Source organism: Zonotrichia leucophrys, chromosome 4 (assembly GCF_028769735.1).
Source record: "Zonotrichia leucophrys gambelii isolate GWCS_2022_RI chromosome 4, RI_Zleu_2.0, whole genome shotgun sequence".
Lineage (NCBI taxonomy): Eukaryota > Metazoa > Chordata > Aves > Passeriformes > Passerellidae > Zonotrichia > Zonotrichia leucophrys.
Window position 1 is genome coordinate 71,701,242 of NC_088173.1, and position 25,076 is coordinate 71,726,317.

General features: G+C 51.6%; 1 protein-coding gene across 5 annotated transcripts in view; it reads right to left on the bottom strand.

The window, feature by feature from the left end:
- The window catches only part of DYSF (dysferlin), a 72,726-nt gene that overhangs the window by 24,669 nt on the left and 22,981 nt on the right, over positions 1 to 25,076 (bottom strand). For 2 of the 5 annotated variants that reach the window (XM_064712117.1, XM_064712118.1), the window contains exons 24-42: positions 24,807 to 24,962; positions 23,458 to 23,589; positions 22,791 to 22,957; positions 22,386 to 22,500; positions 22,189 to 22,294; positions 21,526 to 21,668; positions 20,408 to 20,581; positions 19,645 to 19,750; positions 19,332 to 19,409; positions 16,474 to 16,655; positions 15,555 to 15,695; positions 14,714 to 14,743; positions 14,000 to 14,026; positions 13,109 to 13,150; positions 11,077 to 11,178; positions 9,942 to 10,103; positions 7,773 to 7,938; positions 6,911 to 6,984; positions 3,387 to 3,449 (exon numbers count right to left, since the gene is read on the bottom strand). In XM_064712117.1, coding sequence (XP_064568187.1) covers positions 3,387 to 3,449; positions 6,911 to 6,984; positions 7,773 to 7,938; positions 9,942 to 10,103; positions 11,077 to 11,178; positions 13,109 to 13,150; positions 14,000 to 14,026; positions 14,714 to 14,743; positions 15,555 to 15,695; positions 16,474 to 16,655; positions 19,332 to 19,409; positions 19,645 to 19,750; positions 20,408 to 20,581; positions 21,526 to 21,668; positions 22,189 to 22,294; positions 22,386 to 22,500; positions 22,791 to 22,957; positions 23,458 to 23,589; positions 24,807 to 24,962 — 2,166 coding nt within the window. The remainder of the gene's footprint in view (positions 1 to 3,386; positions 3,450 to 6,910; positions 6,985 to 7,772; positions 7,939 to 9,941; positions 10,104 to 11,076; positions 11,179 to 13,108; positions 13,151 to 13,999; positions 14,027 to 14,713; positions 14,744 to 15,554; positions 15,696 to 16,473; positions 16,656 to 19,331; positions 19,410 to 19,644; positions 19,751 to 20,407; positions 20,582 to 21,525; positions 21,669 to 22,188; positions 22,295 to 22,385; positions 22,501 to 22,790; positions 22,958 to 23,457; positions 23,590 to 24,806; positions 24,963 to 25,076) is intronic. The other 3 variants (XM_064712121.1, XM_064712120.1, XM_064712119.1) reach the window with 2 other exon arrangements.

Below are 25,076 nucleotides of genomic sequence, written 5' to 3' on the forward strand. Positions count from 1 at the left end.
GATCATCCAGAGTTTTCCTGTCTCCCCATCCCTGTTCCATTCCCGTTCCCTCGCACCGCCCTAGAACTCCAACTTTTTCCCAAGAGGGACCCATCATTTGGACATCCTGGGAATAACTGGATCATTTCACCCAATCCCGTCATCCCAGGAGCTGCAGCAGCTCTGGGAACAAAGCACGAATGAAGGAAGGATAATTCCTCCTTTGTGGAAAACATTCCTGGCTGGAAGGGTGGGCAGGGACTGGGATGGAATTCCCAGATTTGCTGTGGCTGCCCCAGAATTCCTGGCAGTGCCCAAGGCCAGGTTGGACACTGGGGCTTGGATTCACCTGGGACAGTGGGAGGTGTCCCTGTTCATTGATGGAGTGGGACGGGATGGGATTTAAGGTCACTTCCAACCCCAAAACATTCCAGGATTGTGGAGCTCTTTTGTTCTAGGAGAGCTGGGAAAGTTCCCCTGGAGAAGGGAAAATCCAGGGAATCCTCAGAGTCCCTGCAGGGGCTCCAGGAGAGCTGCAGAGGGATTGGGGACAAGGCCTGCAGGGACAGGAGCCAGGGAATGGCTCCCACTGGGAAAGGGGAGATTGGGCTGGGATCTTGGCAAGGAATTGCTGGCTGGGAGGGTGGGCAGGGGCTGGGCTGGAATTCCCAGATTTGCTGTGGCTGCCCCTGGATCCCTGGCAGTGCCCAAGGCCAGGTTGGACACTGGGGCTTGGATCCACCTGGGACAGTGGGAGGTGTCCCTGCCCATGGAATGGGATGAACTTTCAGCTCCCTTCCCACCCAAACCATTCCATGATCCTACAAACCCCAGCTGTGGAAATCCCGGAGTTTTCTCTGGGAATACTTTTCCCCATCCCCAGTGGCAGTGCCATGGGCTGGCTCCCAGCTGGGAATATTGAAACCATCAGGAACATTACGGGGGGGGGCCAGCGCTGGGATGGGAACCATTCCCAGGAGGAGCCATCCAACACCCAGAGCCCTTCCAAGGAACGGTAACCAGAGAAGCCGTGAAATGTGGGCTTGGATTTGGAAGGAGCAAACACAGCAAACAACCAATTATCCCAAATAGTTTACAGACATGGATTGGCTGGAATTGGCTCCGCTGGGCTCCGTTAACGTGTCCTGGGATGGGGGATTTGGAAAGCAGTGCAAGCTGGAGTAACAGTGGAGTAACGGCAGAGTAACCGCGTTGTAGGGCTCCTCAGCAGGGAATGGTGGAGCAGCGGTGTCCAAGAGCCCCTCCTGAGCTCCTCTCCTCCAGGAGGCGCCCAGGAATCATGGAATTATGGAATCATGGAACGGGAAGGGACCTGAAAGCTCATCCCAATCCACAGGCAGGGACACCTCCCATTGTCCCAGGTAGATCCAACCTGGCCTTGGGCACTGCCAGGGATCCAGGGGCAGCCACAGCAAATCTGGGAATTCCAGCCCAGCCAGCAATTCCTTGCCAAGATCCCAGCCCAATCTCCCCTTTCCCAGTGGCAGCCATTCCCTGGCTCCTGTCCCTCCATCCCTTGTCCCCAGTCCCTCTCCAGCTCTCCTGGAGCCCCTCCAGGGACTGAGGATTCTCTGGATTTTTCCCTTCTCCAGGGAATATTCCCAGCTCTCCCAGAGCAGATGGGCTCCAGAATCCTGGAAAGTTCTGGGTGGGAAGTGACCTTAAATCCCACCCCATCCATGGGCAGGGACACCTCCCACCATCCCAGTGTGCTCCAAGCCCCAGTGTCCAACCTGGCCTTGGGCACTTCCAGGGATCCAGGGGCAGCCACAGCAAATCTGGGAATTCCAGCCCAGCCCCTGTCCACCCTCCCAGGGCAGAATTCCATCCCAAGATCCCACCCATTCCTGACCTCTGGCACTTTAAACTCTTCCCCCTCCTCATTAACGCCCCAGCCTGAGGCAGATCCCGGTGAAATCCAGGACCTCCCTCACACGCTCCGCACGGAGCTGGATTTTTTTGGCTGGAAAAGCTTTTTTCCAAGATTTCCCCAGCTGCAGCCCCTGGGCCTCATTCCCAGCTCCTGCTTTTGTGCGGAGCTTCTGAACCATAAAAGAAAAGGAGGTGGGAAGGAAGATTGGAACCCAGTTTTCCAAAACCAGGATGGTTTTCCTGAGGAAACATTCCCATCTTTCTGCAAACTGGGGTTTATCACATTGACTCCCATTCCTGGAGAATCCTGGATGAACCAGGACAATTGGATGGTTTATTCCCACCTAATATTCCCATAGTTTGATTTTAAATTAACGCTTTGTAGCTTTTCCCTCTTTTTTGCTTTTTTCCCCTGGATTTTCTTTGCCCTATACCAAAAACACATCCATGGAAATTAAAAATGTGGATGGACAGCGGGATGGGGGGGTTATTTCAGGAATTTTTGCTTCCATAGTTGGGATCCCAGCACTGCCACCTCTCTGGGATGGAGAAATCCATCCATTGGAAAATATTTGGATCCCTGGAAGTGTCCAAGGCCAGGTTGGACACTGGGGCTTGGATCCACCTGGGATAGTGGGAGGTGTCCCTGCCCATGGAAATTGTGGAATGGGATGGGATTTAAGGTCCTTCCAACCCAAACCATTCCATGATTCCATAGAGAACCTAATCGGGATGAATTTGGGATGAAGGGAACTACTCCTCTGGAGTGTTATCCCTGAGAAGTCAAAGAAGCTCCACTGCCCTCCCTATAAAACCCAGGAAAATTCCAACATCCACTTTTCTCATGGAAAAGAGAAAAAGGGAGCAGGAAAATGGAAAGGATCCCCAAATCCCATCCCATTCCCAGGCCATCCATGGGCAGGGACACCTCCCACTGGCCCAGATGGATCCAACCTGGCCTTGGGCACTGCCAGGGATCCAGAGGCAGCCACAGCAAATCTGGGAATTCCAGCCCAGCCAGCAATTCCTTGCCAAGATCCCAGCCCAATCTCCCCTTTCCCAGTGGCAGCCATTCCCTGGCTCCTGTCCCTCCATCCCTTGTCCCCAGTCCCTCTCCAGCTCTCCTGGAGCCCCTTCAGGGACTCTGAGCATTCCCTGGAATTTTCCCTTCTCCAGGGGAACATTCTCAGCAGAGCTGTTCCATCCCTCTGATCATTCTGGTCCCACCTCTGGATCACTCCCACATTTCCATGTCCTTCCTGTGCTGGGATCCCCGAGCTGGGGATGGAATTCCTTCAAAACCCCCCCTCATTCCCTTTGAAATAACGGAAAGCCCAAGGACACAGGGGCAGCCAGCTGGAATTGCCATTTTCCTAAGCAGCAAGCGGGATCATTCCCAGAAGGAAAACGCCCCCTTCTGGCTTTATCCGCGTATCCTCATGGACTGGGGTCATCAATTAAGTGATTAATTAATTAAGCAATTCATTAGCAATTAGAAAGGAAGCAATACCTACATGAGGCAGGGCCCGGGAATCCGGGATGTTAATTATTGCTGAGCTCGTCAAACCCTCGGGAAGCTACAAATTAAAATGATCCGTTATCCAAGGAATTCTGGGAACCGGGATGAACACACAGCAGCAAAAGCAACAATTAATGGGATTAATCCAAACTAATATTACCAACCCTGGGGTTTCCCAGGATGAGGCAAATTTAGGATGAGCACAGGGCTTGTTTTTAGGGATGTTAGGCAAACAGCTGGAATGAGGTAGAGGAAAAATGGGATATTAAAGGGGAAAAATATGGAAAAGCTGTTAGCAATTTCCAGTGGAGCAGAGGCTTTTCCCTGGATACTGTGAGCTGCAAAGTCAAGGAGTTATCCCAGAATTCAGGGAAGGATCTGAGCCAGGGGGATTTAGAATGGGATTGGGAATGCTCAGGATCAAAGCCCAGGTCCAAGCCCGGCTCATCCTGGGCAAACCAAAAGCCGGCATCACATCCATGGGCAGGAAGTGGCAGCGCTGTTTCAGGATTCCAAGGATCCCTTGGAAGTGGAAAAGGGGGAGGAATGAGAGGTTCTTCCCAGAAAACAGCCAGGTTTGAGGATCAGGCCAATCCCGACAGCATTCCCAGTTATCCAGCTCAGGCTTGTTCCCAAAACCCTTCTCTGATCCAACCAGATGCAGACCGGCAGCCTTGGGCCAAACTCCACAATTTCCGGGGAATGTTTTATTCCCTGAGGATCATTTTCCACCAGGATTCCGATAGAGAAAACTTTCCCTGAGGATCATTTTCCACCAGGATTCCCTCATGGCTCTGGGAACAGCTCCTTTCCAGCTGGTTTATCCATGAGCAGACAGAACAAATCCCATGGAGCTGTGGAAGTCCTTCCCGACCCTCTTTCCATGGAAATGAACCCTCGGAAAACACCAGGAGCAGAGCAGGCAGGACAAGGCCTGATCCAGCAGCCTCTTCCACAAATTCCACCTTTCCAAAATCCCGCTCCGTGTCCTTTTCCCAAAGAACCAACCTAGACAGGATTAGCCGGGAAAAATCGCTTTTCCATGATTTTTTAGGTTTTTCCTCGCTTTGGGTGACCAGGATGATTCCCGTGCACTTAAACTGGTTTTAAACTCCATCTGAACTCCTGATCCTGCTCGGATGAGATGGATAACGCGCTCCCAAACCTTGGAGCAGAGGGATTTCACCTCTGGTTGTTTTCCCAATTTTCCAGGGAAAGCAACAAAGGGATCCTTTGTTCCAACCATCCTTTGGAGCAGGGACCAAAGCCAGGCTTGGCAAGGAGGGAGAAAAACTCCGGAGCCACACAAGGAAACGCATCCATAAAAAATCCTGGCTCCTGCTTCCAAAGAGCCCTGAGCACGAGCTGCTGGCCTGGGATCCCTCCCTTTTCCCAGGAAAGCAGAGCAGGGAATAGTCCTTGACCTGCCAAATCTGGCCCGGGATGGGCGGAATGATCCCAATGGTCCATCCACGCCTCAATCCATGCCCACCTCCAGGAGAGGAGCAGCTTCCAGGGCCAAAATTCCCAGGTGGGAATTTTGGGTTGGCTTTCCAGGAAGAAGCTCCCTCCTTTCCCGAAATAACAGGAAAAACAAGGGAAGAAACAATCGGAGAAGGACGAATCCGAGGTCAAACTGAAGAACTCCATTGGTGGCAGGGGGATTGTTTGGGAAATGTTTTTTCCAGGAAAAAAATGCTGGAATTTTCCACTTTGGAATGGTTTTGTCACATCCCTCTCTCCCTTTTCCTACTGTGTAAACTCTTCCCTAAATTTGATATGGGCTTGGAGTTTCCAATAAAATTATCCCAGGGAACAAAGCTCCAGAATTCCAAAGCTCCTTCTCATTCCTTCCTCTGGAATCTTTGGGATGGGATCCCACATTCCTGGGAGCAATTCCCAGAGTTCCAGGGGGTATAAAGGGAGGTGAGTCCCTATCCAGAGGTTTTATTCCCAAAGGAAAATGTGGGAGCAGGTTGGCCACCAACGTGATTTTCCATGAATAAACCATGGAAATCTGAGCAGAGAATTCCAGGGATTTGTGGGCATGGCCAAACCCATTCTGGGCATCCCAGGGTGTTCCCCCCATCCTGACCACTCAGGAAAATTACTTCCCTGGTAAAAGATGAAGCCCAGCCGTAAATTTTAAGGATAAATCCTTAAATGGGAAACAAAAAGGAGGGAATGAGGCTGCTTTCCCAATTTCCCAATGCTCCAATCAGGAGCATTTTCGGGAGCTGCTTTTCCCTTTCCACACTTTTCACCGGAGCCAACTTTTCCCAGTTCTCCTGTCCCGTTCCCAATGGAGGCTCAAGGATTTCAGGACAAGATCCCAATGGAGCTGTGAATAGGATCATAGAATCATAGAATGATTTGGGTGGGAAGGATCTTAAATCTCATCCCGTTCCATCTTTTCCATGGGCAGGGACACCTCCCACTATCCCAGGTTTCTCCAAGCTCCATCCAACCTGGCCTTGGACACTTCCAGGGATGAGGATTTGGAATGAATGGGAATGAGCAGGGCCACATCCACAGTTTTTTTGGGGAATTAGCCAAATTCCGGATTCCCAACTTGATGTGGGACCCAGCCCGTGTTTGGCTTGGGATAAACCACACATATCCAAAAGCACCAGAAAATCCTTGGGAATAGAAACTCCCAGGAGTCACCAAGGACGTGGATAAAGAGCAGGATCCATGCCCAGGTTGGACATCTTGGATTCCGCAGCTCCTCCATCCCTGGAATTTCTCAAGGCCAGGGAAACCGAGGCAGAAAGCACCTCGAAGGCTGATTCCTTCCGGAAACTCCAGCTTTTCCAGTCCTGCGGCATCCAGGAATAGGGAGAAGGGAAATTCCGGCCCTTGATATCCCACCAAGGCATGGGAGACTGGGAAAAGCTCCACCAAAGATTCCTGACACCATTCCCAGCTGCTCCAGAGGCACCGGGATCACCTTGGGATCCGTGCATCCCACACATAACTCAGCACAGGTCTATCCCAAAGATTCCTTCTGCTGGAGAAGGAATCCAAGGACTGTGGATACAGGAAGTTTCTGGAAGAACGGAAGATTCAGGGATGTTCCCATCCTGATCCATTCCCAAGGGAATGCTGAGACCCCTCAAATTCATTGGAACTGCACCAATTCCCACTCCCACCACAATGGATTTGGGATTTGGGATTCCACAATCTCAGTTCAGTAAAATTCCTGCAAACCAGGAGCCAAACTGGGAAAAGGAGACCCGGCCATGGAGCAAGGATGATGGAGCCTCAGGGAATTTTTGCTTTCCTTGGGAAGAACCTGGCATGGATTTCTCTCCATCCGGAAAGCAAATCCAGCCCCTCATTCCCAAGAGAGGGAATGAGGAGGAGTTTGGGGTTGCACAGGTGAGGAGAGGAAGGAAAAACGCGTGAAAGTTGGAAAAGGATGGATCCAAGCGGATCCGGCCCCACATCGGCACCTCGGATCCACCCTCACCAGACCCACAGAAAGAATCCGGGATTTTCCCAGCGCGTTTTCCATACCTGGATGGGGATCAGGGGCTCTTTGTCATCGATGTCGATGAGGACGTCGTCCCTGGGCGTGAGGCTGACGTCATCTGCAACCGGAACCCAGAAACTGTGGGATCTACCTCCAGGAGTGATCCCAGTTTCTCCCTGATCCCATCTCCATGATCCCAAACCCATCCAGGCCCCTCAGACCATCCAAAGTTCATCTCCATGATCCCAAACTCATCCCAGACACTTTGCACCATCCAAAGTTCATCTCCATGATCCCAAACTCATCCCAGACACTTTGCACCATCCAAAGTTCATGTCCATGATCCCAGACACTTCCCACCATTCAAAATTCTTCTCCATGATCCCAACATCTCCCAGACACTTCCCACCATCCAAAGTTCATCTCCATGATCCCAAATTCATCCCAGACCCTTCCCACCATCCAAAGTTCATCTCCAAGATCCCAAACTCATCCAGACTTTTCTCACCACCCAAAGCTCATCTCCAAGATCCCAATCCCATGATCCCCATCCCATCCAGGACTCCAAGGAGTCAGGAGAGGGGCTTGGGACAAGGACACGGAGTGCCAGGACAAGGGAGAATGGATTGAACCGAAGGAGGGGAGATTTCAATGGAATATTGGGAAAAAACCCACGGCTGTGAGGGTGGGCAGGGGCTGGGATGGAATTCCCAGATTTGCTGAGGCTGCCCCTGGATCCCTGGAAGTTTCCAAGGCCAGGTTGGACACTGGGGCTTGGATCCACCTGGGACAGTGGGAGGCATCCCTGCCCATGGATGGGGTGGAATGGGATCATCTTGAAGTTCCCTCCCAACCCAACCATCCCATGACTCCATGAAGGACACAAATCCCGGCATTCCCACGTACCTGGCTGCTCCTGGGGCGCCCCCGTGTCCTGCTGGGAGGGATCCCAGTAGAATTCCTGGAGGGAGCGGATGGTGCACTGTCCCACCACGGGTCTCCGGCCGAAGGGGCGGTTGTCGATGATCTTCAGGATGATGGGGGGGCTGTAGAGGCTCTCCTTGGGCAGACGCTGCGGGAAGAGGGAAGGGAAGATGGAATGAGGCTGGAAAGGGAGGGCAGAGGTCCTGCACCATTCCCCAAGAATCCAAGGGCAGAAGGAACTTCACCAGAAGAATGATTTTTATGGAATTTTGAGGTCCTTCACCAGAAGAACCAATTTTATGACACTTGCACATGGTCCATTATTGCGGGGTTCTAAGGTCTTTCACCAGATCCATTCTTATGGAATTTTGAGGTTCTTCACCCTAAAATCCATTTTTACAAGACCGTCCTTCACAAGAACCACTTTTATGGGACTTCAAGGTCCTTCAGCACAATATACAATTTTATGGGATTTTGAGGTCTTTCAGAACAATATCCAATTTTATGGGATTTTGAGGCCCTTCAGCACAATATCCAATTTTATGGGGCCTCCAAGTCCTTCAGCACAAGAGCAATTTTTCTGGGACCTCCAAACCCTTCAAAAGATTTATTTTTATGGGACTTTGAGGTCCTCCACTAAAAGATCCATTTTTATGGAAGTTTGAGGTCCCCCACCCCAAGATCCAATTTTATAGGACCTCCAGATCTTTTGGAACAAGGTCCTTTTTGAAGGACCTCAAAGTTCCATAAAAATGTGTCCTGTGAGGTCCTTCACAAGACACATTTTTATGGAACTTTGAGGTCCTTCATGAGATCCATTTTTATGGGAACACCAAACCCTTAAAAATATTTCTTTTTATGGGACCTTGAGGTTCTCCACTACAAGATCCATTTTTATGGAAGTTTGAGGTCCCTCACCCCAAGATCCAATTTTATGGGATCTCCAGATCTTTTGGAACAAGATCCCTTTTTATCAGTCTGTGAGGTCCTTCACAAGACACATTTTTATGGAACTTTGAGGTCCTTCACCCCTCAGATCCATTTTTATGGGACCACCAAACCCTTAAAAATATTTCTTTTTATGGGACCTTGAGGTTCTCCACTACAAGATCCATTTTTATGGAAGTTTGAGGTCCCTCACCCCAAGATCCAATTTTATAGGACCTCCAGATCTTTTGGAACAAGATCCCTTTTTATCGGTCTGTGAGGTCCTTCACAAGACACATTTTTATGGAACTTTGAGGTCCTTCACGAGATCCATTTTTATGGGACCACCAAACCCTTAAAAATATTTCTTTTTATGGGACCTTGAGGTTCTCCACTACAAGATCCATTTTTATGGAACTTTGAGGTCCTTCACCCCTCAGATCCATTTTTATGGCACATCCAGGCCCTTCACAAGATCCTCCTTTACGGAACTTTGAGGTCCTTCACCAGATCCATTTTTACAGAATTTTAAGGAACTTCACCCCATTTTTGAGAACCTTCCCTTTCCCCTGCACCACCCTGTGGGATCTCAGCATCTCAGTCCTGAGGTGCCGAGCCACCGAGACCACCCTTGGGGGGCTCGGGAGTCCTGGAATGTTGCCAGAAGTGTCTGGTGGCTGGACTTTGATCCTACACAGGAGACGACACCTGTATGAGGATAGGAGGGTTTCACCGGGGTGAATGGTGAAGGGATTGGTTAATTAGAGGGTGAGACACAGGGTTTAGGATTTCTGTACAGGGGGGTTTAGAGAAGTAAGATGGAGGAATTGGGGCGTGTCCTGTCCTTCTTCTTCTTCTTCTTCTCCTCCATCTTCTGTGGTGATGGTGGCACTTTGGGATTGGTCATTACTAAAAGTGCACTGGTTAATAAGGGTAAAAGGTATTGGGGAAAAATGATAAATATTGTACACGTAACAATGGGTATAAAGATAGGTGACTGCCCGGAGGGCAGACAGTGTGCTCATGGCTGGCTGCTGAGCAGAGCTCTGTCGGGCCGAAAGAAAATCTTTTAGATAAACAATTAATAAACATAAAAACCGAAAGAAGAACTGAAGCCTCTTCTCGTCCTTTGATACGCGGGCTGCCCCAAGGCCACCCCGGGCCTTTCCAGGCCCTTCAAACAGCCGAAAACCGGACACCACCCCAGTCCCGTTGGGACCTCACCACTTCCATGAAGAGCACGCAGACGTCGAAGTTGGGGTTCTTCTTGACGTTCTTGATGACGCCGGACTGGACGCGCTGCCCGCCGCACTCCACCAGCAGGCTGGGCGAGGTCACGCTGGCCAGCTGGAAGCTCTTGAGGTTCCTCAGCCCCCAGGCCAGGATCTGCGGGATGAGGGGACACCAAACCCTCAGCCAAAGCTCTGCTTCCAGGTCCCCATGGAGCTCCTCGGCAGCGGAGGGGAACCTGGAGCTCCAACCATGCAGGACAAGCAGTAGTGGGAATTATGGAATCCTTGAGGTTGGGAAAGATCTCCAAGGTTATCGGGTTCAAGCTGTGACCGATCCGCACCTTGGCACCAGGAGTTCCTTGGACACTTCCAGGGATGGGGATTCCAAAGCTCCCTGGGCACTTCCAATGCCTGACCACCCTTTCCATGAGGAAATTTCTCCTGATATCCCAGCTGAACATCATCCTTATCCCATCCCTCATTCCCTGAGCTTCATCCTTCTCCCATTCCTCCTTCCCTGAGCTTCATCCTTATCCTTACCCCATCCCTCATTCCCTGAACTTCATCCTTATGCCATCCTTCGTTCCCTGAACTTCATCATGATCTCATTCCTTGTACCCTGAATTTCATCCTTTTCCCATTCCTCCTTCCCTGAACTTCATCCTTATCCCATCACTTGTTCCCTGAATTTCATCCTTACCCCATCTCTCATTCCCTGAACTTCATCCTTATCCCCTCCCTCATTCCCTGAACTTCATCCCTATCCCATCCCTTGTTTCCTGCCCTTCATCCTTATCCCATCCCTTGTTTCCTGCCCTTCATCCTTACCCCATCTCTCATTCCCTGAACTTCATCCCTATCCCATCCCTTGTTTCCTGCCCTTCATCCTTATCCCATCCCTCATTCCCTGAGCTTCATCCCTATCCCATCCATTGTTTCCTGCCCTTCATCCTTATCCCATCCCCGCTACCTTGGGAGCAGATCCCTACTCACCCAGCTCCACCTTCCTGTCAGGGAATTGTGAAGAGCCAGAAACTCCCCCCGGAGCCTCCTTTTTTTTTGGAATCCCAACCCGGAATCTATCTTGGATCCCATTCCCGGCTGTCATTCCCGGATCCGTGGCTCACCTCGATGGCCGTGCGCTGCAGGACGGGTTTGATTCCCTGCGGGACCATGTAAACGTTGGGCTCCCGCTGCGGCGGCGGGTAGGGAAGGTCGGAATCCGCGGACTGTGGGAGCAGAGAGGGAAAGGAAAATATCAGGAAGCACCAGGATGGGACATCCAACCCCTTTCCAGGTTGGATCCACCCGGAATCTCCATCCTTGCCAAACTGATCTCTCCCAGGAAATCCAGGACAGCCAGAGGAGAGAGGTGAGGAATGGCAGGATGGAGGTGCCGGAAAAGTGGTTCAATCTCTTTAATCCATCCTGGAGAAGATCCAACATTCCTGAGGTTTTCCCAGGGATCAAAAAATACAAAGGATCTGCCCTCCAAGGTTAAACCTTTTTTAGGGAATGACGGGATGGAATCACCTCTATCCCATCCCGGGATCACAGTGGGATGAGGAAAGGGATGAAGCAGCAGCGGCGGGTTTGTAGTTGGGCAATTCCCAAAAAGTTTAGTGGGAGCAGCACTGTGGGATGGGGGATTGGCATCACCTCTGGATCTGGGAAGGGGCTGTGGTTCATCCCACACTTCATGGATAATCCAGAAATCCATGGGATAGGGCTCAGGAGAAACTACCTGGGAATTCCATTGGGATCATCCCAAATCTGCGAGGCAGCCGAGGAATTCCAAATTTGCCTTTCCGGAGGAGGAGAGTGGGAGCCAGAATTCCTCCCTTTTTCTTTTCCTGCATCTCCCAGAGCCCCCGGAAAGGCCGGAATGAAAACCTCTGGAAATCCATCCCAGGAGCATGGAATTCTCTCCCAGCTGGAATTCTATTGGATTCAATGACGTGTGGGTGTGTTTGAATTACAGGACTGGGTGAGGGATTGGTTCTCCAAAGGGATTTTCCACATGGAATCATGGAATGGTTGGAGTTGGAAAGGGCCTTAAGGATCATCCAATTCCAACTCCCCCTCCCATAAAATTCCAAGTTTTAATTTTCCTTGGGAATTTTTGGTTCCTGAGTCCAGCTGCTTGTTAGAAGGAGGTTTTTGGGAATTCCATGTGGGAAGATGTGCCTGGGATTCCCACATGGAGCAGACACTCCTCCATTCCATGATCCAAGTGCTCCCAGCGCGGGTTAGTGCTGTCAGGGAATGGGAATTTTATCTGGGATAACCCGAAGGAGAAGGGAGAGCTGCAGAGAATTCCCACATTCCCTGGGTTACCTCTGGAAATCTAATTCCCAAAAAAATTCATTTCAGGCTGCTCAGGCCCGAAATCATGGAATGGTTTGGGTTGGAAGGGATTTTAGAGATCAATCCTTCAGCAAATCCAGTGGGAAATCCTTGGGAAAGAGCTCCTGCCCCGTCCATCCTCTCCAGGATCAACTTGGATTTTAACCCTGCATCGTCATTCCAGGTTTTTTTTAAGTCCTTCCTGCTGCTCTCCCAGTGGTTTTCCAGGCATCCTCCTGGATTCCAGCTGAATGTCAGAGGATGGAACGCTGGAATGGATGGGAATGAGCAGGGAATGCCAGGAATGAGGCGGGAGCACAGAAGGATCAGGATGGGAGTGGGAAAAAAAATTCCCAGACAAAGCTGGCTGGAGGGAAGAAAATCCATGAAAATCCTGCTGGGAGCCAGGATGGGTTGAACAAGGATAAATCCAAGGGAATCCAGGTGGCAGGGAACTCTGGAGATCATTGATTCCATCCCGGATTTGTATCCGGGAAAATCAACATGGATGAGGCCAAAAAAAAGGGCTGGAAAAGATTCCCAGTTTAAATGGAAGCTGGAATGCGATCCAAAGATAAATCCCAGAGTTCAGAGGGAATTCAGCCACAAAAGGCCATTCCCAAGAAAAAATGGATAAGGATGGAGCCATCCCGGTCCTTCAGGAGCATCCATGGGGCACCGGAGGCTCCAGGTGGCACCAATCCTTAGGAATTTTGTTGGGATGGGGTTCCTGCAATCCTGCTCTCCCTGAAAGGCTCTGCCAGGATTTTCTTGGATTCTGGGAAAAGGGAAGGAGAGGGAAGAGAGCGATACCCATTGGAGGAGCCCCTCCGAGAACAAGGCAGGGATGCAGAGCTGTGGAATGCCCCATCCCGGAATTCCGGCAGTGGGAAGAAATGGAGGAAAAAAAAAAAAAAGGAGAGAGATGATTATGGACACATGGAACAGCAGGATGAGCTCCCAGGAAAGCTGGTTTGGGTGGGAAAAAAATCTTGGAAAAATGTGCTTATGTCATCCAATCCAACCTTTCCTGGGAATGTGGCTCAGGTCTTTCCTAGCTCATCTCCCAAATTTTGGGATTAACGGCTCCGAGGGCCACCACAACATTCCAAGAGTTGTTCCCTTTCCCTGCCTGGAGTTTTCCAAGATCCCAACTGTGGCTTCAGCCTGGGATTGGCTCCATGGGATGTACAGGGATAAAGTCTTGGGATCCTGGGTGTGGAATAAGAATCATGGGAATGATGGAATCATGGAATACTTTCCATTGGAAAACTCATCCCATTCCATGGGCAGGGAACCTTCCACTATCCCAGGTAGCTCCAAGCCCCATCCAACCTATCCCTGAATTTTTTCCAGGATGAGGGACGAAAATTTCCTTTGGAACAACTGGAACAGTCCAGCACATCCTCAATTCACAGCAAATTCCCTATTGAAAGTTTGGAATTGGGATTCCCTGTGGAAAGTTTGGAATTGGGAGCATTCCGGCTTTGGCACGCCCGGGTTGAGAGGATGGGACACCTCATTCCAGAGGGGAAATGGATCCCAACATTCCTGGCCATGAGGAAAAGCCCATCAGGCCAGAGGTCACTCATATTCCAAAAATCCTGATGCTCCCAGCTTGACCCATCCGGGAAAAAGAGGATTTCCCAAAGAAACAAATTTGAACAATTCCAAGATGAAAATATGGAATTCCCAAAGACTCACCTCATCCAGACTGGAGGAGAGCTCGCTCTGGGAAAGAAGAGAGGGCAGAATTAGAGGAATTCTCATCCCTAAACCCATCCCAAGGTTTATAATTGGAGCTGATATCCAAAAGGAATCATGGAATGGGTTGGGGAGGAAAAATCCTTAAATCCCATCCAGGATGGGATCCCACACCTCCCACTGTCCCAGGTGGATCCAGCCTGGCCTTGGGCACTGCCAGGGATCCAGGGGCAGCCACAGCAAATCTGGGAATTCCAGCCCAGCCAGGAATTCCTTGCCAAGATCCCAGCCCAATCTCCCCTTTCCCAGTGGGAGCCATTCCCTGGCTCCTGTCCCTCCATCCCTTGTCCCCAGTCCCTCTCCAGCTCTCCTGGAGCCCCTGCAGGGACTCTGAGGATTCCCTGGATTTTTCCCTTCTCCAGGGGAACATTCCCAGCTCTCCCAGCCTGGCTCCAGAGCCTTTGGAGCATCTCCATGGCATCCTCTGGATCATCCTGGAATGGGATGAGTTTGCCCTGTCGGGAAGGAGCTGCCCCACTCCCAGTTTTCCTTATCAGCTGAGGAAAATCGGAATCTCTAAGCTTTAGGATTTCTTTTATCCTAAAAGAATTCCCTAAGACAGGATGGAGGGATTGCCGCAGGGCTGGAAACACCTCCAAATCCCTGGGAAAGCTGGGAATGGTGCTGGATTTGCAAGGAGGAGTTGGGAATTACCTCGAATCCAGGGATGTGATGAACAGCCGGCTGCAGGGAGAGAACACAATTCCCATTAACATTCCCACCGCTAATTCCTCTTTTTCCAGGAGGGAAACTTCAGCCCCTTCCATTCCAAGCTCTAAAAATCCTGGATTCTCATCCAGCATGGAAGGACCAAATCCACCCAGATGATTCCCACTGGGATCAAACAGCTCCTCTGGGAGCACATCTCATTCCAAGGCTTTTCCAAGGCCTTTCCCACCCATTTCTGAGGGAATGAGGAGGAGGAGGAAGAAGCCACATGTGGATATTTGGGTCCTTGTCCCGGTGTTTGGGCTGGGATTTCCAGGGAAGAGGGAATTGTGGGATTCCCATTCCCAGATAAACCTCAGGGCTGGGAAGGAAGAGTGGGATACAGGGACTGAGCTTCCCAATCCATCCCTTTTTCCTGGCACATCTGGGATGCAGCCATTGGAAAAGCTGGAGTGGCTTCAGCTCTCCTAAACCCCCTCCAGAAATAATTCCAAGGAAAGGGCAGCATTCCTTAGGGATTTGGCAATTCCCAGCTCCCTCGATATCCATGAGACCTCGCCAGGATTTGTCCAAGGAGAGAAGGATCCATCCAGCCCATCCCACCTGGAATTCTGCAGTTTTCCATCAGGCCAACCCTAAACCACCTCTTTTCCCTCCTGGAAAACCTCTTCCTATGGAATTATCCCGCAAAAAGGGACAAATCCCAAATCCCTCTGATTCTTCACAGGCTCCAAAGGCACCAATGGAAAACCCACTGCCTGGAAAAGCTGGATCCTGAGGAAGAAATGGAATTCCGGAGCATTCCATGCTCAGGGATGGATCTCACCTTTTCCCTCTGGATCAGCTCGAAGGCGGCCAGGAGCTCCCCGACATTCCGGCCGGATTTGAGGACGGGATACCAGGAGAGCCGGGGCGAGCGCTCCAGGCTGGGCCGGCAGATGCAGCGTCCCATGAACTCATCCGCGCCCTGGAAAGGGAATTCCAGGGAATTGGGAACCATGGGAATTGGGATCTTCCTTCCCATCCCTTTTCCCAGAGAAATCCATTCCCCTTCAGCCAAAAATCGGGAGCAAGGGATGATCCCGTTATGGGATTGGGGCAGGGAAAATGAATAGGATTGGTGCTCATAGAGTCTCCAGTTTTCCAACTCCTCCCTGGAATTCCTAAGGCTGGAAAAACACCTTTTTAGGAATTCCTATCCTATGTTTTCCAGAGCAGGAACACAGAGCCTTCATCAGCTCCTAAAATCCCATTCCCTGCTCCGCACTCGGATTTTTTGAATCTTTTCTGCTGGGAAGGAGCAGGAGAGAGGTAAAAAGATTCCTGAGATATTCCCAAGCCCTTCCCAAGGTGTATTCCAAGTGATTTTCCACAGAATTCCCTGTTGCACTTGGTTTCTCCAGTTTTTTTTCCCATCTTGGTTTTTCTGGGAAAAATCTCAAGTTCCTGCCAAAATTCCATCATTCCCAAGTCCTTTGGACATGGCAAATAGCAGAGGGCGTTTCCCTACTTCCATACCTGCATCCCACTTTATCCCAAAGTTTTTCCATGAGGAAACTCCGTTAATTTCCCCACTTTAAATGACAACAAGGAAGCTCAATGAATGAGACCCCAAGGACACCATAGGGTTTTCCCTGGAATCTTCTCCCTCTGGAAAGTCCACCCCAAAGCCCAAACCACCCAGAGACGCCGGACATCACACATTCCAGAGGCTGGGAATTCCCGTCGGGAATGGCCACACTCACATAGGTGTCGTGGTCATAGATTTCCACCAGGATGTTAGGAGGGGACTCAGCCACATCCTGAGAATTCCCGAAAATCTCGATCTCGTAGAAGATCAGGGTCTGATCCCAGGTGGGATTCAGGGTGTTCTTCTCCACCACCGTCTTCTGGCTCTGGTGCAGGAAGGACACGATGGCGTAGGGATCTGCGGGAATGGGATTCAGGGATTGGGATTCAGGGATGGATCCCAGCTCTGGCTCTCACAGAATTCCAAGCCCCATCCAGAACCGGCTCCCAAAGAATTTGGGAATTCTCAGCTGGCTCCATCTCACCCTGAGTTCCCTCAGGTCTTGCTTGAGGAGAAAGGAGCTGCCCAGTGTATCCCACCTGGAATTCAGCATTCCAAGCCCAAACTGCTGGGTTTTCCAGGTGGTTTTCCAGCTGGAAAGGCTCAGTCTGAGAGTTGGGATTGTTCTAAAGATCCAGGGAAATCTTGGAGCCACTGCCAGGGCCTAAAGGGGCTCCAGGAGAGCTGAGGAGGAATTTGGGACAAGGGAAGGAAGGACAGGAGCCAGGGAATGGCTTCCACCGGGAAACGGGAGATTGGGGTGGGATCTTGGGAAGGAATTCCTGGCTGGAAGGTAGAGGAGCATCCCCCACATCCCTGGATGAAGATTCCAGGAACATCCCACATATCCCTGGGGGCTTTAATGGGAGCCAAAGGATGCAGATCCCCGGATTATCCCACACCTCCCTGGATTCAGATCCCAGGATTATTCCACAATCCATGGTTTCAGTCAAGGAATACCCACACCATAGGTTCAGCTCAGGAACATCCCAACATCCCAGGATTCAGCTCCCAGGAACATCCTACATTCCTGGATTCAGATCCCAGGATGATCCCACATACCTTGATTGAGATCCCAGGATGATCCCACAAACCACTGAATTGAGATCCCAGGATGATCCCACACCCCCTGGAAGCAGGGCCAGCTGATCTCAGCAGCATTCCCCCTTTTCCCCCCATTTTCCAAGGAATTGGGGCACCAGGGGCTGGATTTCTCCCTCTGTCCACACTCAACAATCCAGGACCACTCAGACATTCCCAAAAACCCACTCTGGGAAGAGCCTTTCTCACTTTTCCTCAGCCAAATCCACTACAATAAACAAAAAACCCTGGATTTGGAGTTGCTTTTCCCTTTTTTTTTTCCCATTTTTCCCTCCCTTCTCCTCCTTTTTTTTTTTTTTTTTTTCATGGAAGCCTCTCTAAAGCCCCTTTGTTGGGAGCAGGGAATGTTTATTTTTCCAACTGCCAAGCCCCTTTAATGAACTCCTTTATTCCCGGCAGCGGGAATCACAATCCCACATTGTGGAACGTTGCTGCTCGTGTTGTCCTTGGCCGACATTTTTCCAAAGGAAAACGATTCCGGACTCCCCTCCCGGGCCATGAGCTCACCTCACTCCCACCTCCTCATCCCAACAAGGAGCCTTTTGTGGGAATTCCAGGTGGGAACAGGCACTGGGGGATTTTTTTTTTTTTTTGGATGCTCTGGGGTGTTTATTCCCAAAAATCACATTATTCCAGCCACAGGGAAAAGCAGGATTCCCTCGGGATCACGGTCCAGCTGCTTCCCCAGTTTTGGGATTGACCCTGTTTCCCATCATTCCTGGGATGTGTTGGTCCAAGTGGGATTGAAATCCCAGAATTTAGAGGGAAATCCCACCCAAATCCCTCTGTAAATTCTCATGGGAATCGAGCAGGGATAGCCCCGGAGGGATGTTGGAGCTCTCCCACCACTGGACTCTTTTCCCAGGATTTGGGACATTCTACATTATTCCAGCTCTGATCTAGAGGAGGTGACATTCCCTTTTCCCACTTTTCCAGCTCCAAAGCATTGATGGGAATTCCTGGCTGGGATGACCCAGCCTCCAGGGATGAGGATGTGGAATTTTCTGGCATTCCATCCCCCCTCAACCACATTCCAAAGGGATGTTCCACCTGCATCCAACCATCCAAGCACCTCCAGCACAGAAATCCCATGGAATAAAAGGATTTCTCCTATTCTGGCTTCTTTCTTATCCCAAAAATCCCTAGCGCGGGAAGTTCCGACTGCACCAGCACAATCCTGGGAATTTCAGAAATCCCTGGAGCTATGCTGGGAAAGGGTGGAGCAGCAGGACATGGAAAACTCCTCCACAAAGGCCAGCCCCTGTTTTCCACCTGGATTCCCTTTTTCTCATGGAAATCTCCTTCCTAAATCCCAAATCCCAGGGACTGCTGCCCTGGGAATAAGGGGGACGCTAAGGAATTATGGAGTCATGGAGTCATGGACTGTTTTGGGATGGAAGGAAACCTAGGGATCATCTGGATCCAGCCCCATGGGCTGGGAAACTTCCACTGGATCAAATCCAACAAGGAATTTCCTGAGGATGCTGGAGAAGAAGGGGCCAGACTGTGCTGATGTCCTGATAAAATCCTGTCACCCTCCGGAATTTTCCCTGGGCAAATCCCATGGAAGTGTCTCCCTGTGCTCCATCATATCCAGCCTGGAGAGTGAAAGGCTACAGAGATTCCTTGGAGCCCATTCCAGGCCTGGAGGGGCTCCAGGAGAGCTGGAGAGGGACTGGGGACAAGGGATGGAGGGACAGGAGCCAGGGAATGGCTCCCACTGGGAAAGGGGAGATTGGGCTGGGATCTTGGCAAGGAATTGCTGGCTGGGCTGGAATTCCCAGATTTGCTGTGGCTGCCCCTGGATCCCTGGCAGTGCCCAAGGCCAGGCTGGATGGACTTGGATCCACCTGGGATAGTGGGAAGAGTCCTGGCCCACAGATGGTTCCCCTCTGTTTCTGGAATTCCACCCCAGTGTGGATCCGGACTCACCGGAGAAGCTGTCCTTGTCCATGGCAATGAGATCCCGTGCCTGGTACAGGTAACAGCGCAGGTGGAATCTGTTCCCGGCTGGGGGAAGAACGAGAAACATGGAAAAGATCCCAGGGAGATTCCATCATTCCTCATCTCCCATCTGAGAGAATTCCAGCTTAATCCCCCTGGGATATCCCTAGCTCCGATCCTGGAGCCTGTGGATGTTCCCATAAGCACTGTCGTCCCCTCCACCCTTTTTCCATTTTTATTTTTCCATCTTTTTCTGGGAAAAGGATGGGAAATGCCTTTCCCGCTCCCCTGGGGTCCTTACAGTCAAAAATGCAGGAGATCGTGGGTCTGTTGACTCCGAAACTCAGGGTGGATGCGGATTTTCCATCGGATTTTCCGTCGTCGCTCTTGTCATCGGTCACTCCTCCCTGCAAGGAAAACAATGGAAAGTCGGGAATGCTGGGATCATCCCCAGAGCCAGGATTCCCCATGGGATGGAATTCTCTGGGGTGTCCAAGAGGAGTCTGGGCTTCCAGTGTTCCCCAGAATCCTAAAATTTAGGTTGGAAAAGCTCTTGGAGATTCCTGAGTGCTCCTAATTCCCCATTGGCCTTGGAATATTTGCGGGAAAAGAAGCAATTTCCAAGGCTGGGAATTCCCGCTTGCGGATCCCATGGGAAAAAGGGGAATAGGAACAATCCTGCCAGGAGCTCTGGGGGTGAGAGGCAGCCGGGATCCCTGGAGATGGGAACAGCTCATGGAAAACACCATGGAGCCGCTTTGATCCCGAAGAGATCAACTCTGGATTGGAGGGAAAGACAGAGCAAGGAAAAAGGGGGGGAAAAAGCCAAACGGGAGAGGAAAAAATTCCATAAAAACACAGAATGGGAGCTTTGTGCTGCTTTGGCTCTCATGGAATCATTGGAAAAGAAGCGGATTGGAAAATCCAGAGTGTGGAGACAGTCAGGAGCACAGAGGGAAAGCAGGGCAAAAACAGGGAGGATAACAGGATAGCGGGAAACAGATAACGAGCGGCCGGTAACATTTCCAGGCAGAAATTTGGGAATGGGAGAAGCTGTTCCCTACCAGAGCCCCTTCCAAGGCAAAGACAGCGGCGGGGCCGGTGCGTTCCAGAGGCTCCATCCGGCGTCTCCAGCGGCGCCGGCGGAAGGCGTCGGAGCGGCGCTGCTGGAGGTGGAAGCGCCAGCCAAAGAGGGAAGCGTATTCCCAACCATCCCCGTCCAGCTCCTCCTGCTTGTGCTGCCAGACAGGGATCACAGGGATCAGGTTTTCCAGGATTGGCCCAAAAGCTGGGTTTAGGGTTTTTCGGGATGTTGTTGGATATGGTTGTTCCACCCCAGGTTTTCCCTGTGTCTCCTCCAGATTGGAGTCATGGAATGGAGTCATGGAATAATTTGGAGAATCATAGGAATATTCAGGTTGGGAAGGATTTCTGAGGTCATTTGGTTTCAGTTGGGAAAGGCCCTGGAGATTGTCATGGAATCATGGAATTATGGTTTGGGATGGAAGGGACTTTAAAGCTCAGCCACTTCCAGGGACACCTCCCACCATCCAGGGTGCTCCAAGCCCCAGTGTCCAACCTGGCCTTGGGCACTGCCAGGGATCCAGGGGCAGCCACAGCAAATCTGGGAATTCCAGCCCAGCCCCTGCCCACCCCCCCAGCCAGGAATTCCTTGCCAAGATCCTGTTTTTCCCTTTGCCATCATCCCGACCCCTCCCATGACTCTGCCACCTCTGGAATTACTCCCTGGATCATCCACCCCAAGCCCTGGAAGGTTTTTCTCCCGGTGACACCCACAGCAAATGGGGTGACAGTGGCTACAATTTTCTGGGAAGGGAGACAAGTGGCCTTGGGAAGCGGCGGGAAGGACCGAGGAGCGGAAGTGGCATTCCCGGTCCAATGGCACCATCTAGAGGGAAGCGGGATAGGGACAGGCTGGGGACACCGGCCCTCTCCCATTTCCCACACTCCCGGACTTTCCTGGATGTCCCCATCGCACCCCACATCCCAGTCAATCCCTCCGGAATGTTCTCCACCCCAGGAATGTGGCGTTTTCCACTGGAAACCGGGGCAAGCCTCCCTCAATCTCCAAGGAAAAGCGGATCCTGCCAAAGCCAAGCACCCACCCAGAGGGACAGGGCCACATCCCGATCCAGTGGCACCTTTTCCCGGCCAATCCCACCTTTATCCCGGCTCCCATGTGCTCCAGGTCGCGCCGGCGGAGCCGCACCCAGCGCCGGCGCCGGTTGGTGTGGAACATCTTCTCCGCCGGCACCCAGGCCTTGGGCTTGCGCTCCGGCGGGATCGTGATCCCGTATTCCCAGCCTTGGGAAGAAGGGAATACCTGGTGGAGGCGGGAGAAGAGCCTCCCTCCCCACACCTTGGCTCCCACCAGGAATTTACAACAGTGAAGGTGTAGCTGAATCCAGCAAAATTTTCCAGTTGGATTTCCCTCCTTACATCACAATCCAGCCTTCTGGAATGCCCAGGGATGGATCCGTGGTGTCCTTGGCTCCAAATCCCACCCTGGGGACTCTTCCCTCACTCCCCTCCAGCCATTCCAACCCCCAGGACCATTCCAGCACTCTCCAGCCTGGTGTTTTCCATTTCCTTTTCTCCAGGGCCTTCCCAGATTATCCCAGCACTGCCTTTTGGAATTCTCATCCCACAGCTCTAGGCAGACAAGGGAAAAGGATCCCCCAGAGCCTGATCCCTTCTCCTGATCCAGTTCCCACAGCCATGGGAATGTTTTCATCCATAGACCATGGAAAGAAATCCCAAACTTCCTAAATCCCAGATCCCAAAATTCCCAAATCCCAGGATCCCAAAATTCCGTCTTTGGTACCTTTCTCATCCACAGCCCTGTTGAGATCCGTGTCCCATTCCACATCTTCCCACTTCCAGCCTGGAGGACACTCGATCTCATCCTTGGGCAGGACCTTCTCCCCGTTCTGTGGGACACAGGGAATTCTCACCCAAACCGACCCCTAAATTTCCCCTGGGATTCCAGCCCAGCTCCCAGAATTCCCAGTTTTCCCTCACCACATCCGTGTAGGAATCAGTCATGTGGATCCACTGCCCTCCGGGGAGCCGGACCTGGTTCTCAAACACCTCCTCCACGAAGCTCAGGTGCCCAGCATCCACATCGTGCAACAGCCTGAATCCCAGGAATACCCAAAATCAGGGATTCTCCACCCCACTTTCCTCCTGCGCCGTCCTCAGCGCTCCCAAATTTCTCCCACCCCTCCGAGCAAAATTCCTCCTTAGGAAAAACCCAAACCAGGATGAAAATCCCACCCCACAAATCATCAGTTTTGGAGCATCCCAAGATTTGGATGAGGGGGAATCACATCCATGGACACAGACGAGGAACCACAGGGGGCATCCCAGATTTTGCCACCAGATTTTGGGATTCCCGGGAATTCCCAGTGGAAAAGCCCCACTCACGTCTTTTCTGGACAGATGAACCAATCCCCAGCCCAGGTCCATCCTGCGGAAGGCCGGAAGCTGTCCTTGGGAAGCTTGATCCGGCCGGTGACATCGGAATATTTGGGATAAGTGAGGCCGGTGGTGCCCCAGTTCCCCACCAGCGCCAGCTTGGTCTGGTTCTCATACTGGGAGAGCCAAGAAAAAGATGGATTTGGGGTCAGAATTACAGAATTCCATGAATAATCCCATAGAATCCCATGAATAATCCCAGCAGAGGGACAGATCCGGGAAAAGCCCAACCCATTCCACAGCATCCCAATTTTCCCATTGTGAGGGACAACACACAGTTCCATGGCTCATTCCCAACTTTCCCCTCAGCATTCCAGTCTGAGATGGTGGGAATAGCTCCCCCTTCCCACAGTTTTTAGGGAATGATGAGGTTTTAGGTCCAGCCCACCCCCTTTTCCCATGAGGATGGGGATCCATTGGGAATGTGATGAGGTTTTAGGTTCAGCCCACCCCCTTTTCCCATCAGGACAGGGATCCTTTGGGAATGTGATGAGGTTTTAGGTCCAGCCCACCCCCTTTTCCCATCAGGACAGGGATCCTTTGGGAATGTGATGAGGTTTTAGGTCCAGCCCACCCCCTTTTCCCGCCGGGATGAGGATCCCTTGGGAATGCTCACAGTTTCGGCAAAGACGGAGAGTTTTCCCTCGGCAAATTGGTTGAATTCCTTCTCATCCACGGCCAATCCGAACCAGAGCCGCACCCGGATCTGCGCCGGGATCCGTGGCCCCATTGTCTCCTCCTGTGGGTACTGCCAAGGAAAAGGCCCCCGGGGAGGGATTAACGGGAATCCTGGGAGGCTGGAAGGGTGGGAATGAAGATCCCTGGATGGGGCAGGTGCGACATGGAGAAGTCATGGGATGATGTCAGGAGTGAGTGGTGCACATGGAGCGCTTTGGGATTATGGAATTGAGGTTGGAAAGACTTTCAGGATCATCCCAACGCCACCAGCGACATCCCTAAAATGTGACCCCAGCTGATCTGGAGGAGCTTCAAAATTCCAGTGGTCTTGGACAGGACCAGGAACAGGATCAGGGACAGGATCAGGGTCACAGAAAGGTCAGGGACAAGGACATGGACAGGGAAAAGGACAAGGTCAAGGAGAGGGAAAAGGTCAGGGACAAGGACAGGGAAAAGGACATGGACAAGGTCAGGAACAGGGAAAAGGACAAGGTCAAGGAGAGGGAAAAGGTCAGGGACAAGGACAGGGACAGGGACAGGGACAAGGACACAGACAAGGTCAAGGTCAGGGACAAGTCCAGGGACATGGATGGGGACAAGACACGGTGAGGGACAAGGCCAGAGAAAAAGGATAAGGAAAGGGTCAGGGAGAAGGTCGGGGACAAAGTCAGGGACAAGGACAGGGAGAGGGACAGGGACAAGGTCAAGGACAGAGTCAGGGACAAGGTCAGGGAAATGGATAAGGACAGGGCCAGGGAGAAGGTCAGGGACAGGGACAAGGACATGGACAAGGACATGGACAAGGACAGGGAGAAGGACAGGAACAAGGTCAAGGACAGGGACAAGTTCAGGGACATGGACAGGGACAAGACACGGTGAGGGACAAGGCCAGGGAAAAAGGATAAGGAAAGGGTCAGGGACAGGGAGAGGGACAGGGACAAGGTCAAGGACAGAGTCAGGGACAAGGTCAGGGAAACGGATAAGGACAGGGCCAGGGAGAAGGTCAGGGACAGGGACAAGGACAGGGAGAAGGACAGGGAAAAGGAAAAAGACAGGGTCAGGGAGAAGGTCAGGGACAAAGCCAGGGACAAGGACAGGAAGACAGACAAGGTCAAGTATTTAAGGTCTCTCCCAACCCAAAACTTCCCATGATTCCATAAAACCGGAGCTGAATGTTGTGTTGGGATTTGAGCTTTCCCTGCTGGATTTTCCATCTTTTCAATTACATTTAGGGGAAGAAACTGTTTGGAAAATCAAGATTCCACCAGGACAGGCTTCCAAAGGTACCTTGAGGAAGATGGTCTGGAGCTTCCCGCAGTTCCGGCCGCAGCAGTTGGGGATGTTCCGGGAATACAGGACCTGGTGGGCCGGGATGCGGGCAAAGGCCACACGTTTGTACCCCTGGAGCATCCAGATGACAATGTCCGGGAGGCTGTTCTGGGGCTGGAAAACACAAATCCACAGGATCCCGTTAGGAGAGATCCACCAGCACAGCCCAGAATGGGATCGTGAAATCATGGAATGGGTTGGGTTGGGAGGGATCTTATCCCAGATGGA